This window comes from Bos javanicus, chromosome 5 (genome assembly GCF_032452875.1).
Source record: "Bos javanicus breed banteng chromosome 5, ARS-OSU_banteng_1.0, whole genome shotgun sequence".
In the NCBI taxonomy this organism is placed as follows: domain Eukaryota; kingdom Metazoa; phylum Chordata; class Mammalia; order Artiodactyla; family Bovidae; genus Bos; species Bos javanicus.
In genome coordinates, this window is record NC_083872.1 from 28,235,894 (window position 1) to 28,254,544 (window position 18,651).

Genomic DNA, 18,651 nt, shown 5'->3' on the forward strand with positions numbered 1-18,651 from the left:
GGGGTTCCTGGTGGGCAAACTTTTTACCAAATGGCCAAATAGTAAATATTTTAGACTTGGTGGGTCACGCGGTCTCTGCTCAACTGCTCTGCTTATTGTAATGTGAAAGCAGCCACAGCCATAGCAATACTTAATAGAGGTGATTAGGTTTCAATAAAGCTTTATATACAAAGACAGGAGGCCCTCAAGGGGCCACAGCTTAAGACCCTGAAAGGAAGGAGGAGGGTGTGGCAGTGAATGATTGTAATAACTTAAATAGCTGTTCCTGCCTATAGGGAGGGCCTGGTCTGTTTTTCTAGGATGCTTGAGGTTGGACTACAGGAAGGAGTGTCCGGGTATGATGGTGTTTGAGGGGGAAGGGGAATAGAATGGAGGGAAGGGGCTCTGAGCAAGAGAAGAATGGGTGGGGGGACTCTGGCTAGCAGGCAGGAGCAGCTGACGACAGCCTTGCACGAGGACTGAGCCACATCTTTCTGCCCCGCAGGTGTCAGCAGCTCCCGAGGCGGGGTCGTCTGCGGGGACCTCAGCATGTCTGGCTCCCGGCCGGTGACGGGCAGCGTCTGCAGCGCCCCCTGCAGCGGGAACCTGGCGGTGAGCACCGGCCTGTGCGCGCCCTGCCGCCAGAGCAGTGGAAACAGCCGCCTGTTGGGCTTTGCATAGCGCCTTCCGCTTTGTAAACTCACCGCTCCGCAAGCCAATCCTACCTGCCTCGGGCGGCGGCGGGTCTTGGAGCTTCTGGAACTAGCCGGCTTGACCTGCCCCAACGGCTGCTTTCTCCTCCTGCATCTCTCCTGCGGTTTGTCTCTTCATTTCTTTCAGGGAGAGGGGCGGGCTACTAGCCCCCAACACCCCAGAGTCAGAATGACCGGTTTCCTCCAGCCCTGGGCAAAGAGCCCATCCAGACTCGGGCTGCTCTGGGAGCTTGGACGCCCTTGGCTTCTAAGGGACAGACTGGCCCCAGGGCCCCTCGGGTGCCTCTTAAACCCTCCCACGGTGCCCGAGTTTGCGTCCCCGGGGGTGGGGGGAACAACTTTATGCCCCCGCCTCCCTTCCACTCTCTCCCTTGTGCTTGGTCTCCAAGTTTCCCATTAAGCTCATGACCCAAATATAACGCTCTCTGAGAATCTCCCTACACATGTGGACTGCCAGCTCCGTTTCTGCCCTCTTCCAAGGGAACAGAGGAACTGTTCTAAGCAAAGAGGGAGAGAGGGCTGTCTCTAAGGTACCCTGCCCCTAGGACCACACTGCACAACCTGAAGGGTGCCTGGGGGTGTCCTGCAGCCCCCAAAATCCAGACACACGGAGGCATAAGGGGGAGCTGGGAGGGAAGTGAGAGGGGCTGCAGGGAGCCAGCAGGGGAAGGGTCTCATCACATGTGGCCGCTGAAACACCAGTGGTCCCCTTCCTCTACTCCCTCACTCCATTCCCACCTCAGTATATGAAAATTCCTGACCATGGGGTCAAACACACAGCCTTCATCTCTTTCCACAAACCAATACTTCCTAGATAGTCCCCTCCAACCCTGCCCCCACACCCACCACCTCCATCACCTCCAGGGCATCCCAGTCAGAGACCTCCTACCTCCCCTCCAGTACCCAAGATATGAGCTGCTGTCCATCAGAGATGGATACTCCCAAGCACAGACCCCCAAACATCCCACACACTCACAGACACACACACCACGTCAGAGACCCTGACATATACAGATACAGTCCCATCAAGCAGAGCCTTAACATACTGATGCCCTCCCCGATCCCCACCCCATCAGGGATCCAGATCCACAGCCCGTCCCTGGGTGAGGCAGGTGAGACAACCCCCTACCAGGGATCCAGACTCCGGGACCCCCGCACCATAAAGTCCTCCCAAACACACACAGACCTCCCCCCACTGCCTCACTCCCACAGAATCCCAGAACCTCTCCAGGACCTCAGACGCACACCATCCAGGGCCCAGGGCCTGGCCAACTCAGCACCAGGAAGGGCTGAACTGCCAGTTGGCTGGTCCACCCGAAACCCAGGCCCAGGGCAGCTAAATGTTTGTGGTCTTCTCACCACTGAGGAATGTTCTCTGACAGCACAGGGCATTGGCAGGAGGAGGGGGTGTGCAAACAGCCCTCCCACCCCCTCAGCAGGAGAGGAGTCCTGTGCCCACTTCCTGGCAGAACCAGAACTTCCAGGGCTTTCTGGCTTGTTCAGGAGAGGAGCTGGAATCAGCCCCAGCCTTGAGAGGGGCCACAGCCTCACTCTAACTAAGAGCCAGTTTCCGTTCAGCAGCACCCCACGTCACCAGTGTGCTCTCCCAGTGCTCTCTAGAGCCCCTCCCTTGCCTCACCTTCCCCTCCGGGCAGAATGAAGCCAGGATACCAGGTGCCAGGCAGGGGCTCATCCAGGCCTCAGAAAGCAGCTGCTTTATTGGAAGCTATTCTGATATCTTTTTTCAAACTGTCTTGCAGTTCTTGGGATGAGGGTGGGACCAGGGTTGGGGGTCTCCTTGTGACTATGGGAGGAGGGGGTATGTATCTCCCCACACCCAGGGCTCATTTGCGGGGGCTCCTGCTTGTGGCGGATGTGGTCCTCATGGAGTAGGCCTTGAGGGTCCCAGGCCCTCCACCGCTGGAGAATCTCAGGGCGTTGTTGCCCATGGTCCCCCCAAAGGTCAGCAGGCTACCAGAGCCACCCGTGGAACTGACCACAGCTGAGAGAGAAGAGAAGAGGTCTCCATCAGTGTGAGGCCCACTACCTGCGCCCCCGGCCTCCTGCCATAGCTGCCTGTTTCCCTCCCTCTACCCACCACCCTTACCCCACCAACAGCCAGGGGCCAACCCAGAAGTAGCCTCAGACAGAGGTGAGGGCTGCTCCACACTGCCCCAGCCCCACCCTGCCCTCATGCATGGCTTTGCTGGGCTGTTGAGCCTGTCTGGATGGAATCTCCAGGCACCTGCTGAAAGCTGTTTAAGGGAAGGAGGTGCCGGGCCTCCATGAGGCCAGGTCTTCAGGCCAATGTGCCATCTAATAGACCCAGCCTAGTCTGGACAGCACAGGTGATGGGCCGCAGCCAAGGACTTACAGATGTTCACGGCTCCCACTCCATCTCCGGTCAACCTGGGGGCAGAGGAGAGACCTGTGAGGGCTGCTCTATCCTCAGCACTAGAGGAGGCACTCCTGCACCCCTCCATCCAGGCCGCAAGCAGGACTCATGTTCATTCCTGTGTCCCCACACATCCAGCCTTCCTGCAGCCTTTCATTTCTGGCTACAACAATCTTGGGAATGTCTCAGAGCCTCCATTTCCTCACTTGTAAATGCAGTCTTAACCTGTCCCAACCTCACAAGGTTGTTTGTGAGGGTTAAACTCATAACTTACCTAAAGCCCTGGACACACAAGATTCTATAAATGGTAGCTGCTCTTATTGTTTATGTAGATGGCTGCCTCCCTTAACCAGATCATAAAATCCTCAAAGAAGGCTGTGGCTTATTGATTCCTGCATCTCCAGTCACCAGCATGAGGTCTGGCACATGCTATTTACTTAATATGGGTTGAAATGGTTAATGAAGTGTTAAGTGTTGACTGAGTGAATTCAGCTACAGTGGGAACTGCGAGGGGAAGGAGGAGGCAGCGGTGGCTTTAAGCAGCCTGGGGAGCTGAAACAGGTCTTGTACTGGAAATTAAACATCTATCCGAGACAGGTATGTTTGTTCTGTGACTCATAGCCCCATTGTCACCAAGCCCTTGGCCGTGAGGATGCATTTACGCTGCAGGGAGAAGAGAAGGCCTCAATTTAGTGGAGCAAGTGAAGGAAGCCCAGCTGACCTCAGCAGCCCCAGGTCCTGGAAGGGGATAGAGCAAAGGGCAGGGGCAAGAGAGGCAGACACTAGGAATCTTCCAGGCCCCTTATCTGTTGACAAAATGAGTCAATCAAGCCATCAAGGTATGAATGAAGACCCCAACTTTACGGACATAGGTTTTGAGTCTTTTGTGAAGAATTTCCTGTAAGACTAACCCAGCCCAGCTTCATCGCAGGCTGCAGGTAAGCATGCAAATATCTCTGGGGACAGGGGAAATTTACCTCCTCACCATGCTCAGTCAACACCCCATGACTTAGCCCTCAATTATGTAGTGAGAAGCAGACTGTTGCCAAGGAAGATGGCTGGACCAGGACTCAGCAGAGCTCAACTGCATACTGGCTCTGTCCCCTCAGTTAATAAAACTAACCAGTTTCCCCTCTGTGCACTCAGAAGTCAATAATACCTGTCTTGCTTACCTGATGTGTTCTGAGAATCAAATAAGATGACCTTGTTAACACACAAAAATGCTGTTATCAACTTTCCCACTGAGCTTATACCACAAGGTCTTCCCTCCAGAAAGCCATCAAGGGCAAAGAAGCAAGCATTATCTGTACCCTCCCTGCACTTCCCATCCTCAGCGCCCTGCAGAAGGAGGGATACAGGAAATGCTTGCAGGTGGATGGGTGTCAAGCTGCAAGCCCCACTGAGCCAGCTTGTACGTCCTCACCGGCTCTCCTCGCCCTCCAGCAGCTTGCGGTAGGTGGCGATCTCGATGTCCAGGGCCAGCTTGACGTTCATGAGCTCCTGGTACTCCCGGAGCTGCCGGGTCATGTCCTGCTTGGCCTTCTGCAGGGCGGCCTCCAGATCCTCCTGCTTGGCCCGTGCATCCTTGACAGCCAGTTCCCCACGCTGTTCAGCATCGGCAATGGCGGCTTCCAACTTGGCACGCTGTGGGGAGTAGCGGGGCTCTGAACCGGGGTCGCAGGCCTCATCAGTCACTGCCTTCCTGCCTCCCCATCCTGCGGTGAGCGCCTGGGCAACTTGCTTACTGTGGCTTCACTGGCACCAGCCTCCTTCCCCAAGCACCAGGGAGTCCCAAGGGTTTAAAACATGGGCTTTGAGGGACTTCCCAGGTGGTCCAGTGGTTAAGAATCCACCTGCCAGTGCAGAGGACACAGGCTCCCTCCCTGGTCTGGGACGATCCCACACACCAAGGGGCAACTAAGCCAGTGTGCCACAGCTACTGAACCCATGCGCTCTAGAGCCTGTGCTCTGCAACAAGAGAAGCCACAGCAATGAGAAGCCTGTCCATCACCACTAGAGAGTAGCCCTCGCTTGTCACAACTAGAGAAAGCTTGCGTGCAGCAACTAAGACCCAGCACAGCCAGTAATTAATTTTTAAAAACATGGGCTTTGATACCCAATGCCTAGCTTTCAGTTCTGGCTCTACCTCTTACAAGCCATGTGATCTTGTATGAATCAACCCTTCTAAGCCAAAAGTCTCCTCTTTTCTAAAATAACAGTAATCACGGTATATAAATATAGATGGGAATAGCTCAAGTAATGAAATGAAATAATATACAAGTCCTTGGCACAGTGTCTAGTATTCAGTAAGCACTTAATAAACGCTATTATGAGTAAATGCAATTATGATTTACAAATGCTCACATACCCGACCCCTAGCTGGAGGATTTCCAAGGCCATGGGATTCTAGTGTAGTACTCAAATTTCAGGCAGATGACCAGGCACCTTTCAGGTACCTTGAAAACAGGAGCCATTTTGCAACAGGCCCAGAACAGGGAGACTTGGAGCACAGAAATGCTTCCTGGAACCCCTAGATTCCAAGTCAACAGCCCCCCAGGTGCAGGTAGGGGTGGTATGATTCAGAGGGACCTGAACAACAGCTGTCACTTCCTGCCTGGCCTAGTGTTCCCTCTCTTGTGGCCCATCCCCCACTAGAGGAGCCTACATAATGTTTTGTGTGTGTGTGTGTGTGCGCGTGCTCAGGCGTGTCTGACTTTTTGCAACCCCATGGACTGTAGCCTGCCGGGCTCCTCTGTCCATGGGATTCTCCAGGCAAGAATACTGGAGCGGGTTGCCATTTCCTTCTCCAGGGGATCTTCCCAACCCAGGGATGGAACCTGCATCTCTTACCTTGACAAGAGGACTCTTTACTGTTGCACCACCTAAGAAGCCTGAGCCGCCCCTTATTCATTTCCAAGGGCCACCATCCCATCCCCTAGCCCAGGGCTCCTCCTCCTTCATTTTCACAACCACCTTCTGCCCTCAGATCCTCTCTCCTCAGCGCATGCACTCTGCCTCTCTGCCTGATCCTCCCAGTCCTGCCCTGAAGGCTGGCTGACGCCCTTGCCCCCATCCACCGGTCAGCATCCTCCCTGTCACATTGGTGCCCCCTTGGCAGGGTCATTCCACTGCCTCTGAGCCACAGCTTCCGGGCCTGAGCCTGCCCTGCTGTGTGAGAGGAGAACCGGATATAGGAGAAGCTGTGGGGTTCGGGAAACTGCCATTCGTTACTCTGTGCCTCCCCTCCTGGCCTGGATGCTGGCTCACTGCACCAGTGACTCATGGCTCCGATTCTGTGCCAGGAGGAAGCCTCCATTCTCGCCCACGTGTAAACAGGCCTGCAGGGCTCCAAGAGGAGGACATTTCTGGGTAGATCACCCTCACATCCCATCCCCCAGCTGTCAACCATCAGCTTCTTTCCCTTCCCACTGCAGATGCCTGCTGAAGCTTAGCCTCCTCCCCTACTTCCATGCCTTCATCAGATCTTAGGGGACCCTTTCTCATCAGTGCCCCCCACCCCAGCTTCACAGGATCTCCTCCCATCAGTCTGTCATCTGAGACCTGTGCCCTACTATGCTGGGAAGGGAGGAGCAGTGAACCAGATGGAAAAGGGGCCCAGCTACTACGGCATTTTTAATATCCCAGTGGAGGTGGGGGACGATATTTACTTACACTTAATTAATAAGACTTACCTAGTAAGTCAATGGACTTCCCTAGTGGCTCAGACAGAAAGACTGCCTGCAATGTGGGAGACCCGGGTTTGATTCCTGGGTCAGGAAGATCTGCTGAAGAAGAGAATAGCTACCCAGTCCAGTATAAGACAGAACATTTCAGAGTGTTAAGTGTTTCAGGGATCTTCCCACAGACTGCTAAGAGAGTGGCTAGGTGGCTGAGGAAGCCATCTCTGAGAAGAGGTCTTTTGTCCTCAACAAAAGATGATGAGAAAGGGGCACGATGTGCAGAGCTGGGAGAACCACATTCCAGGTGGAGGGAACACCGAGTGCAAAGGCCCTGAAGCATGAAGATGCTTGGCAAACATCATCTCCAGCAAGCAGCAAGAGCACGGCCAGAGAGGGAGCGGTGGGGAGTGAGGTCAGCGGATGTGGCAGGGTCTCGGGAGTCACAGCAAGTTGGCCCCAGACCCCGTGGCCCCTATCCCAGGTAGACATTGCACCCAGAGCTAGGTGCAAGAAGAGGGCTCAGGACCAATGTGATAATGAATGGTGGTTCTCATCTGGCCAGCAGCCTGAGGCTCCCTCCACGAGCTCTATGCCCTGCTAGGACTCCTGTTCTCCCTTCGGCCAAACCAGCACCTGGTCAAGAACATTTCATCCTGGAGGGTCTGAGAGGCTAGAGCTGCCCCAGCCTCATCCCCAGGGCAGCAGGGGCAGGACTGATGCCCCTGCCTCCTGCTTCTCATCCTGAGCATGGTCCCAGCTGGCTGCCCTTCACCTGCCCCAAGGACAAGCACTGGTGCCCACCTGGTTCTTGACGCTGTCGATCTCGGCCTGCAGCCTCTGGACAGCCCGGTTCATGTCCGCAATCTCATTCCGGGTATTCCGGAGGTCGTCCCCGTGCTTCCCAGCCTGGGCCTGGAGGGTCTCAAACTGGAGGGACCACACAGAAGGGTATGGCAGGGGTGGGCTATGATTACAGGGGGCTCGTCTTCTCCCCACCCAAAGAAGGCCCCAGGTTCTGAGTGACAAGGCCTCCCAGCTTATCGTGCCAGGGAGGGATAGTCTGACTCCCAGCAAACTTTGCCCGATGCCAGAGGCCAGACTCCTGGACAATGGGGTGGGGCGGGGTTCAGCTTCCTCCCAGCCAGGACAGGGAGGACAACGATGGCTCCCTGGACCCGTCCCCACTGATACCAGTCCTCTTCCTGTTTCCATCATGTCCTAACGCTGGAGAACCACAGAAGTCTGAGATCCTCACCTGTTAACCCCTTCATCAGCATCATCCATCTCACAGATGAAGAGAATGAGTCCCAGAGAGTGGAAGGGACTGCCTGAGAGTCACACAGCAAGTCCTTACTGACATACCTGTGTTCTCACACGCACCATGGATGACCCCCTATATCTGCAGAGACATCACTCTATGCCACTTTTAAACCCTCAGGCTCCTTCCCTCAGTTACCCCAGCATCCCCCACCCCACCCCAGCCCATTCCCTCAGCTCCTGCCTGTCAGCTGCCCTGCCCTTGCCCAGTGCATATAATGATTAAACCTAATCTGGAGCCCTTGGATCCAGAATCTGGTCTCTGCTCTTCCATTCATTACCTGTGTGGAGCTAGAAAAATCACTTAACCTCTCCATGCCTCAGTTTCCCCACCTGTGAAAAAGGGATAATATTGCCTACCTAACGGGCTGTTCTGTGGGTTATATGAGTCAATACAGGTAAAACATTTGAAATGTTGCCTAGCACTGTGCTTACTCGCCAAATTTCAGCTATAATAATTATTACTCCATGTTCATTTCCTCTGCCTTGCCCCCTACATCAGGCTGGAATCTCTCCCTGGGCAGGGGCTTGGCCTTCTCTTCCTCTTCTTCCCAGGACACTGGAGACCCCCACAGACTTAATCCCTGGTGCCTGTCAGCACAGTGAGACACAGGCCCCAAAGGCTCGAGACAGGGTGAGGAGTAAGGGAAGCCACCACCCAGGACCCTGCCAGGAAGAGAAAATAATGGCTCCAGTGAGCACACACCTTGGTCTGGTAACAGGCCTCAGCCTCCGCCCGGCTGCGGTTGGCGATCTCCTCATACTGGGCCTTGACTTCAGCAATGATGCTGTCCAAGTCCAGGGAGCGGTTGTTGTCCATGGACAGGACCACGGATGTGTCTGAGACCTCAGACTGCAGCTCTTTCAGCTCCTGTAGGGACCAGACAGGGCATCAGGGCTTGGGTGACACATTCCTGTCCCCACGCCCATCCTGGGATCCCTTGCACTAGGGAAAGATAAAAGGAGAAGAGGCCAGAGTGGGAGCGAGTCACCAGGCAGCCAGAGGGCACAACAGACCCAGCACCTACTAAATGGCTCCGCCAGCCCTGGCTCCCAGAGGAGCCCATCAGCAGCTTGTCAAATCTAAGAGTCTGGTGGGATCACAGAGGAAAAGCAGAGTGTGCTGAACGTCGGTGGCTCCTGGCTGTGAGTTGCTGTGCAGGTTGAGCTCTATTATGAAGAGGATCACTAGGGGGTGGGTAAAAAAAGTCATATTCCACCCTAGTATGGATGGAACACTCTGCAGTCTTTAACACTGATGATACAGCCATATTTATGGACAGGGAACTACATCCATGATATACAGTTATGTAAAAAAGGTATGATTCTACTTTATTAAATGTGTATATTTCTGTATCTTTATGTGTGTGTGTATATATATATATATATATACACAGAAAGAGCCTGAAAATGTAGCTATCAAGATGATAAGAGACGGTATAGGAAGCTTGTTTTCAATTTTATGCTTTACTTAATTTTCTAGATTTTTTGCAGTGAGTATGTATTTCATAACAAGAGGAAAATAATTCCATATACATGTATATACACACACACACACACATATAACATGTGATAGACATATAAAGGCCCACAATGAGACTAGGAGGGCCCAAAATCAGCTTCAAGGATCCAGCCCCCAAAATTAACACACGTGGAAATTCTCTCAGAGATGCAAATGGAAGCTGGATGTTCAGGTAAAACCGAGACTGAAGAAGTAAGAAGTAAGAGAAGTAAGAACTGAAGTAAGAAGTAAGAACTGAAGAAGTAAGAAGTAGGAATAAGTAAGCCCTTATTCCTAAGGCCTTCCAAACTCAACTTACTTATGTAACTAGCCTCTTGTGTAACTATGTCCCAGACCAGCCTGATGATCAGCCATACTATCTTCTGCCTAAGGCCAGAGCCTCACACTAAAGGGATGAAGTGCTTTTTAACCCCCTTCAGGGAAAGGATCTGGAAGCTCAGGGCAGGGCAGGAAAGGAGATGGGAGGGGTAGGCAGAGAGAGAGGCTGGGTGGTGGGCGTAAACCCTCAGGCACTCCAATCTCTCCTGACCTGGCTCCCCTGCCAGCCCACCCAGCACACCCATGAACCCTGTCACAGCCCAGATCCCTCAACATCCTCCTGGTTTCTTCCAGCCCCTCTCAACCTCCCTTCCTTACAAATGGTCATCCCATGTCTCTAGAAGGCCAATTTTGACTGACACACCCCCTAACCCCCCTTCCTCACCCTCCTGCTGCACTGCCTCAGCTCTTTCTGAGCTCCTCACCCACCACAGATTCCTGAATCTAGAAAAAGTAAAGAGCAGGGTCATCTCCCCTACATCTCCTCAACACACACCCAGACTGACCCAGAGGTAGAGGGTAGACCAGATGGCCCCCTGGCTAGGACATGTAGAATATGGCATATTTCCCACCCCTGAGGTCTTCACCTGCTCATAGAGGGTCCTGAGGAAGTTGATCTCATCATTTAGGGTATCCACCTTGGCCTCCAACTCCACCTTGTTCATGTAGGCAACATCCACATCCTGGGAGGGGTGGTGGCAAGAAGGGGTAGATAGATAGCGTGTTCTCAGTACTGTAAATATTTGGCAGCCAGTACTGTCCAACCCCAGGACCAAACCCCATTGCCCTACCAAGAAACATACAGCAGCTCCATGCTGCCTGACACATCCACAGCGGAAAGTTCCCTCCAGTGGACCCGCCCAGGCTTTGAGATGGACATTGTCTCCACTCATCCCCAGGACTGGAAGTGCCTTCTCAGCACTGACAGCCCAGAGCATTCTGAAGCCCCAAACCTAGAGCTTCACCAGTTCCTAAAGGCTTGTTTAGACACACCCCCGGCTCTGCCCACTAGAGGCTATGTCACCTTGAACAAATCACTACAACTCCAGGAGCCTCAGCTTCAAATAGGAGAGCATGAAATCATGCAGACTCCAGGATACCACATCCAGAGATGAGAAATCTCCAGCCCAAATGTGTAACTGGCAACTTGGGTGATACTGAAGCAGGCAGGCCACAGATAACTCCACAAGTCCAGATGATGTCTGGGCCCCATCCTCTGCTGTGGGTTAGCTCCTGTGGGGAGCGCTCACTTCCACTCATCCCTGAATTTCCAAGGGCCCAGCACTCCAGGGCAGGTTACATTTCTGTGGATGGGCCTGGGACACTGAGTATGTGTACTTTAAATCATAGTCTTAAGTCAAGCCCTTATTCCTAAGGCCTTCCAAACTCAACTTGCACACCTCCAGGTATGGGAAGGCTCACTCTGCCTCAAGGCAGCCCATCCATTCAATATTTCAGGCCTGCCATGTGCCACCCTCATCTGTAACTGAATGTTTTAACTGATAGAACACTTATTTATTGTGGGGTTGAAATTGCCCTCTCTAACCTCCAACTTGTAGTCTTAATTCTAACCTTTCCAAGCCCAGAAACAAGTCTACTGACTTGCCAGACACACACACACACCACACACATGCACACACACATACATGCACACAATATAGCCTTATGAAGGGCCTGGCTTTCAGATCTTTCCTTCTCCAAGCCCATCATTTCCCTCTTATAGACCCAGCCAGACTCTGACCCAGGTTCCTATTGGTTGCTTTGGTGAGAGGCATGTGGTCCCCTGGCCCCTTTGTTTCTACAGTGTCCCCTACCCTCCCTGTCTGCCCCCTCACCTTCTTCAACACCACAAACTCATTCTCAGCAGCTGTGCGACGGTTAATTTCATCTTCATACCTGCAGCAAAGAAGAGAAGCATGGTGTTGGTGCAACTCTGCCTCCATCTCCTCATATCCAAGTGTGAAGGTCTGCCGTGCATCACCTTCACTCCCTCCTTAATGACACAGTAGCTCAGTTGGTAAAGAATCTCCGCAATGCAGGAGACCCTGGTTCGATTCCTGGGTCAGGAAGATCCAGTGGAGAAGGGACAGACTACCCATTCCCGTATTCTTGGGCTTCCCTGGTGGCTTAGCTGGTAAAGAATCCACCTGCAATGTGGGAGACCTGGGTTCAATCGGGTTGGGAAGATCCCCTGGAGAAGGGAACGGCTACCCACTCCAGTGTTCTGGCCTGGAGAATTCCATGGACTGTATAGTCCATGGGGTGGCAAAGAGTCAGACACGACTGAACGACTTTCACTTTCACTTATGACGCAAAGTGTCCCTGACTCGTCCATATGGCTATTCCTAGGACTTTGAGTCTTGGCAGGGGGTGGGGGTGGGGGAGCAGGGAACGTATGTGAATTAAAGGACAGAGGCTGCGTATCCTGGGAGTGAGACGGCAGAGAACAGCCATGCTTAGGGACCGCTTCATATGGCCCTGCCCCGTTATGTGCTTCCTGCGCATTCGCTAATTTAATGTCCACAACAATCCTGTTAACAATGGTGCTGTGACTCACAGGAAGAGGAACAGAGGTGCTGAGAGGCAAAGTACTCTGTGCAGTCATCAAGCTGCTAAGTGCAAAGCCCAGACTTGAAGCCTGGTCATCTGACGCTTGAGCTTAACCTGCTTAATCCCATTGGCTGAGGGTGAAGAAGGGGCCTGAAAAGGAGGAACCTTGTGGATTCGGGAAGAAGAACCAGGTCCCAAGTAGGTGGGGAGCCCCCATCCCTACTCTTACAGCCCCCCTCCCATCTTTCTTTCTCTCAAGGAGCCAACCCCTTGCCCGTAGAAGGACACCAGCAAAGCCGGGCACAGAGCAAGAGGGCAGCTGGGCTTGACCCAGTGTTTACTGGAGGATTCAAAATAGGTGTCGGAAACTGAAACTCAGCAGTGCACACAAGCTTCTGGAGAACAACAGGAGCAATGTGGGGCAATTTCAGTGGGGAGCAGGATGCTCAGACACGCAGAGGCCCTCCAGGAGCCCAGACCCCCTACCCCAGCCTCTAGAATAGTTAGAAAAATATCTACAAGGCTGTCTGTCCATTCCTGCTGTGCCACTGGGCCCAGAGGGCACACAGACGAGGGCTCCCTGGGCAGCTGCATCAGGACCCTTCCGCACATTCCCTTCCAGCTCCTCCTTCAGCCTGGCCCAGAGCTCAGCCTGGGGCCCCAGGAAAGTGCTCTGGGGCTTTGGCTGGCGGGGAGCATGTGTGAACACACGCAGGGCAGGGGAGGCCTGGACAACAGGGGCTCACAGGCTATCCCGGGCCTCCCCTGCCCTGCACCTGTCTGGTTCCACCTGCTGTGAGATTAATCCTGTTGACTGTTGCCCTAGGGAAGTTGGGGGAGGGGGGAAGGGACACTCCCTTCTGAGGCCTTTGTTTGTTCTACCTCCAGTCAGAGGAAGTGACCCTGCTCGCTTAGTCATACACCCCTAGGCAGAGCACAGAATTCACTCATTACCCACCCCCCACCCTGTGCCCACAGGGCAGGGATGCCCACTCAGCCTCTGGTTTTGGTTTCTATTCAGTGAGAACAGCGGGCACCTCAAAGGCCTGCCCTCAAAACCAGCCTCCACACTCCCTGCCCCTCCTCATAGCCTCCTTTCCGGTTCCTGCTCTGGCCAGAAGCCCCCATCCCCACCCCCACCCCAGCCTCTGCAACCTCGCCCACTGCTCACAGTGATCATCCTCTCTGCTTCTTTCCTCCTCAAGTTGGCTCCATGTATGTCTCCTCTCGGGAGTCAGGGGACCCAAAGTAAGACCCAGCACTCCCAATGATCTACTCTGCAACCTCAATCAAGTCCCTGCAACTTGCTGGATTCTAATCCTCACAAGAACAAAATGGAGTTGTTCTAGAATAATCTGAGGGTCATACAAGTTCTGACGCATATCTGTCATAGGACACTTCTTGCCCTGCTGTCTCCTGGGCCCTGGTCAGGCTCCCAAAGGGAACAGTGTGGATCAGGAAAGGGTTGAGAGAGTTCTTTGGAAATAAGTCGGGAGAAAGGACCAGAATGACTTGGAAACAGCCCCCAGAGACAAAGAGAAGCAAGGGGAGGAGAGGCAGGGAACCTGTGAATCAAGACCTTCCTTCCCTTGAGGAAGGTATTGTACTGAGCAGCAGCACCCCCTGACCTCTGACCCCAGAAGGATTATGAAGGGGTGAGCTGACAGGGGCACATTGGCCAGGGCACGAATCCCCACAGGTTGTACTGGGGGACCATACTTATTCTTGAAGTCTTCCACGACATCCTGCATGTTCCGAAGCTCCACCTCCAGGCGACCCCCATCCAGCTGCAGGGCCTCTAGTTGCTTCCGCAGACCAGCAATCTGGGCCTCAAAGATGCCCGGGAGGCGGTTGCTCTTGGCAGACTTCTGCTCCTGCAGCAGCGCCCACTTGGTCTCCAGCAGCTTGTTCTGCTGCTCCAGAAACCGCACCTAGAAGGAGCAGGAGGAGGGAACTTATGGAGGGCAGACTGTGCCACTCAGCGCAGTTGGGAGAATCTCCAGCCACATGGCAGAATCGCATTCCCACTGGCTCTTCCCCCAAGCTGGGCCCCTAGTCCTTGGCCCTCTTCTCCAGGAAGCCCACCCTGAACAAGCCTCTCCTCCAGGACTCTCTGTCTCCTGTGTGTGCAGGGCTCAGATGACAGACATGTCCCAGTGCTTACGCTTTAGGGTCTCCTCCTTCCTCTGCTCCCCATCACACCGCAGGTGATGGTCTCCACCACCCTCTCGGAAGGGCTGCTGCTGCTGCTAAATCACTTCAATTGTGTCCGACTCTGTGCGACCCCATAGATGGCAGCCCACCAGGCTCCCCTGTCCCTGGGATTCTCCAGGCCAGAACACTGGAGTGGGTTGCCATTTCCTTCTCCAATGCATGAAAGTGAAAAGTGAAAGTGAAGTCACTCAGTCGTATCCGACTCTTAGCTACCCCATGGACCTACCAGGACCTACCAGGCCCCTCCATCCACGGGATTTTCCAGGCAAGAGTACTGGAGTGGGGTGCCATTGCCTTCTCCACTCGGAAGGGCTGCCTCCTTCCTATCTTCATCCTGAGCCTGACTTGGGCCCCCTCCCTTAGGCTGGGACCTTATCTCTTCCTCTCTCAATATCCTCCCTTCCCCTCTTCCCTCTTTGTCCAACAGGGCCTCAGGACAGGATGCTATAATCAAGCCAGTGTAAAAGGAGCCCTAAGAAGCACCAGTATGACTGGTGGTGGGAAGCCAGCCTCCTCAAGACCAGCCATTCAGGCAGCAGAACCCTGGGGCTGCAGCTAAGTTGCAAGGGGAGGAAGCCTGGGCCTGGGGCTTTCTGTGGAGGCTGCCCCAGAACCTGAAGGATGTGTATGGTCTGAAGGGTGAAGGAGAGGAGGAGATGGGGAACAGAGAAGCGGAGAGTTACACAAGGCAGGAGAGGAAAAGCCTGCTCCATGCCCAGGGAGGAGACCCTGGCCCTGCTCCAGGGAACTAGCCCTTAGTTCCTGGGTCCAGCCCCCACAAGTCTGCGCCCCCATCTCCATCCCCCACTCTTTTGGGACCTGAACAACCGAGAAAAACACTTCCTAAATGGCCCTTCCAGGGGGCACTCAGTGCCCTCAGTGGGCTCTCTCCAAGGGCAGAAGAGCCTCACTTCCCACCACCAAATAGAGGGTTGGAAGACCAGGTAGTTGGGGCAGCCAGGGTTGGGAGCCTCCCTCTCTCCAGCCCTTTATTTCCAGCAACTGCTAGATAATAACTGGAGAGGACAGGTGGGAGGGTTCTCAACCTACCCCATCTCCGACTCCACACAGCCCCCTCTCAGAGAAAGGGGCCCAGGGAAAGAAGTCCTGGCCCCAGGCGTTTGGAACTCGAAAACTGAGCTCAAGAACTCCAGCTCACAGGACAGCCCCCGGCACACATTCGGGGAGGGAAAAAGCAGATTGATTTGGGTAGCTTGCCGGAAGAGAGAGGCTGAGGTTGGCAAAACAGCCACAGGATTCATGGGGAGGGTTCAGTCCCCGATATCGGAGGAAAGAGAGTACCAGCCCTCCCAGCGCCTGGCTCACGTTGGCACGGCGGGGCGGCTGCTGGGGCCTGGAGCCTGGCTCCTGGCAGTGAGGGAGCTCACCTTGTCGATGAAGGAGGCGAACTTGTTGTTGAGGGTCTTGATCTGCTCGCGCTCCTCCTGGCGCACCTGCTGGATGGAGGGGTCTATGTCCACCTGCAGCGGGGTCAGCAGGCTCTGATTGATGGTGACCGCGCGGATGCCGGTGCCCACGGGGGCCCCGTAGGATGAGCGCGCGGCCACTCGAGGCCGAGAGGCGCCCAAGCCATAGAGACTGCTGCTGCTGCCGAAGCCGCCGGGGCGCACCGAGCTCAGGCGCACCTGGGTGCCGCGGCCCGGGAAGGCGGCGGAGCGCGAGCTGAAGACCTGGGAGCCGAAGTGGAGCGACATGCTGAGCTGGGTCGGGATAGAATGAGCGGCTAGAAACAAGGGGCTGAACTCGCTGACCTCCGGGGAACAGGGCCGCTTTTATCCGCTAGGCGCGAGCGGATCGGCTTACACAGGTAGGGGCGGGGCTGGCCGCGCGCCACCTTTCTCTGCCCGCGGGCCCCTCCCGGGACCGCGCTTCCGCCCTCCGCGCGGTCCACCTGGGGGAGCCTTCCTGTCCCAGCCTGGGCCAGTCCAGACTGGGGAGGAGGGCTGTAGACCCCCAGACCCCTTGATGCAGGCGAATGCAAAAAGCGGTGGAAGACAACGGGCGCAAACCATCTGAGAGTCAGGGGAGGCTTCCTGGAGGAGGCATGGGGAAGAGGTGAAGAATATCCAGATTTCTGACAGCAGAAAGATCAAGCGATAAAAGATTGAGCTAAGAGGTGAACAAAATGTTCTAGTGCAGGAATCAGCCTCCCCACCAGGGTCCCTTCCCCAGGCTACTGAAAGCCAGAAAATCATTCCCACCCAAGTTCATCTCCAACTTGAGAGATCAAGCAGCCCAGTTCTTGAGTCAGCTAACCCCAAGGTGAGCCCACCAGTGCTGGTTTCCCTGGCCACAGGCCCCAACACCTCATTTCTATACAGAGACTAGCCCAAGTGGGGCAGGACCCCAGTGCTTGCCCCTCTCCTCCCCACCCAGGAGCCATCTGAAGCCCAGAGGCCCCTGATAATAGTTACCCTGGGCCTGCCCTTCCCCCCACTCCCAGATCACATTCCTGTCCACTTACTTCACTTGTCTCAGGAGAAGAAGGGGACACCTGTGTGTGTGAGAGACGCTTGGCGCTAGTGTTTCGTGAGTTTTGTGTGCACGTGCCTGCAGGTTCCTGGGCTCAGCGGTATACACATTCTAGGTATTTGTGTTTCCATATTGTTTGCATGATTGGGAATGAACTTGTACAAATGGGAGTCTATTTTGGGGGAGCAGGTGGATAGGTGCGTCTGTGGATACACACTTGCACACTTTTGTAAGCACATCTGTGCAATATGCTTATATTTGCACTCAGACACTTCTGTCTCTTCCCCACCCGTGCCACTTTCCTGTTTAAAGGTCCCACAGCTGAAGCCACCACCAAACAATGCCCAGCAGTTTCAAACCCAGGATGAAGATGGGGATAAATGTGCTGGAACAAGGAACACTGGACCAAGGAGCTAAGCACTGGCCTCACTTCCTAGTCTCCAGCCACACATGCCACGCCCTCTGCATGGCTCTGCTTTTAGCTCTGTTAGAGAGGCAGCCAGAGAAGCTTTTGGAAAAGACAACTGACAGGGCTGTTGTCATCTTTAGGCCACTTCTAGCCCCACAGGCCAAGTTGTCACTTCAGACCAAGCCCTTGGGGGCATCCTGGGTGGAGGAGGGTGGGCATGGAATGCCCTTCCTGGTTTTCATTTCAGTTAGACAAGGAGGGCTAATCAGCAGCAACCCTTTCTCAGTGATCTCAGTGGAGAACCAGGCCCCTCCCCTCCCTCTCCTCCATAGTGGTGTTGGGACAGCTCAGGCCAAGGGATGCCCAAGGAGACCTTCAGTGTGTCTGCTGCAGGGTGTGTGTGTGACAGAAAGAGAGACACATACACACTCACACACATACACACTCACATACATATATGCATATATACATACACGCGCATACACATTCATACAAACATTCACCTAAATGCACATCATGTCACTTACAGACACACATACACACACAAACCATATCACTCACATGAGCACATGCACATCATACACTCACACACACACACACTCTAAAGTCTTTATTCCTCAGTGTTCATCCTCAACTCTTTTCTCCACTACCTCCCACCCCAGCCCCCTCGCCCTCCACCTCCTAAACCCACCCAAGTTCCACAGCTGGCCGCTCCTCCCCCCCAGACACAGCTCCCCACTCCCAGGATCTGCCCTCTGGAGTCTACGCCCCACCCATGCCAGGAATTCCTCCCCCTATACCCCACACCCCCACTTCTTTCCTGGTCTGGGAAATCTCTGGCTGGACAATGCTGGTGACCCTGAACAAGTCACTGCCCCACCCTGGGCCACAGCGTCTTCACCAGAGGTGAAGCCCGCAGGTTAGTGGGGAGAAGGAGCTGGGAGGACACAACAAAGGAGGAAAGGCCTCTGGGCTTTTCAGGCCCAGGACGCAGCCTGGCTTCTGGCCACATTTCCCCGTTCCAGACCTGCCCTGGACCCGCCCCTCAGCTCCCCGTCTCC

At 54.5% G+C, this 18,651-nt stretch overlaps 1 protein-coding gene across 3 annotated transcripts in view; it reads right to left on the reverse strand.

Annotated features, from left to right (window-relative positions):
• Nucleotides 1–18,234, reverse strand: part of LOC133247378 (keratin, type II cytoskeletal 7) — a 40,558-nt gene extending 22,324 nt beyond the window's left edge. The window contains exons 1-9 of one of the 3 annotated variants that reach the window (XM_061416084.1): nt 16,077–16,505; nt 14,194–14,405; nt 11,760–11,820; nt 10,512–10,607; nt 8,791–8,955; nt 7,569–7,694; nt 4,511–4,731; nt 3,067–3,101; nt 2,368–2,694 (exon numbers count right to left, since the gene is read on the reverse strand). In XM_061416084.1, the coding sequence (XP_061272068.1) occupies nt 2,537–2,694; nt 3,067–3,101; nt 4,511–4,731; nt 7,569–7,694; nt 8,791–8,955; nt 10,512–10,607; nt 11,760–11,820; nt 14,194–14,405; nt 16,077–16,403 (1,401 nt within the window). In that variant the 5' untranslated portion in view covers nt 16,404–16,505 and the 3' untranslated portion in view covers nt 2,368–2,536. Of the gene's footprint in view, nt 1–704; nt 2,695–3,066; nt 3,102–4,510; nt 4,732–7,568; nt 7,695–8,790; nt 8,956–10,511; nt 10,608–11,759; nt 11,821–14,193; nt 14,406–16,076 lie in introns of those variants that run through there. The other 2 variants (XM_061416085.1, XM_061416083.1) reach the window with 2 other exon arrangements.
• Between the last annotated feature and the right edge of the window lie 417 nt (nt 18,235–18,651).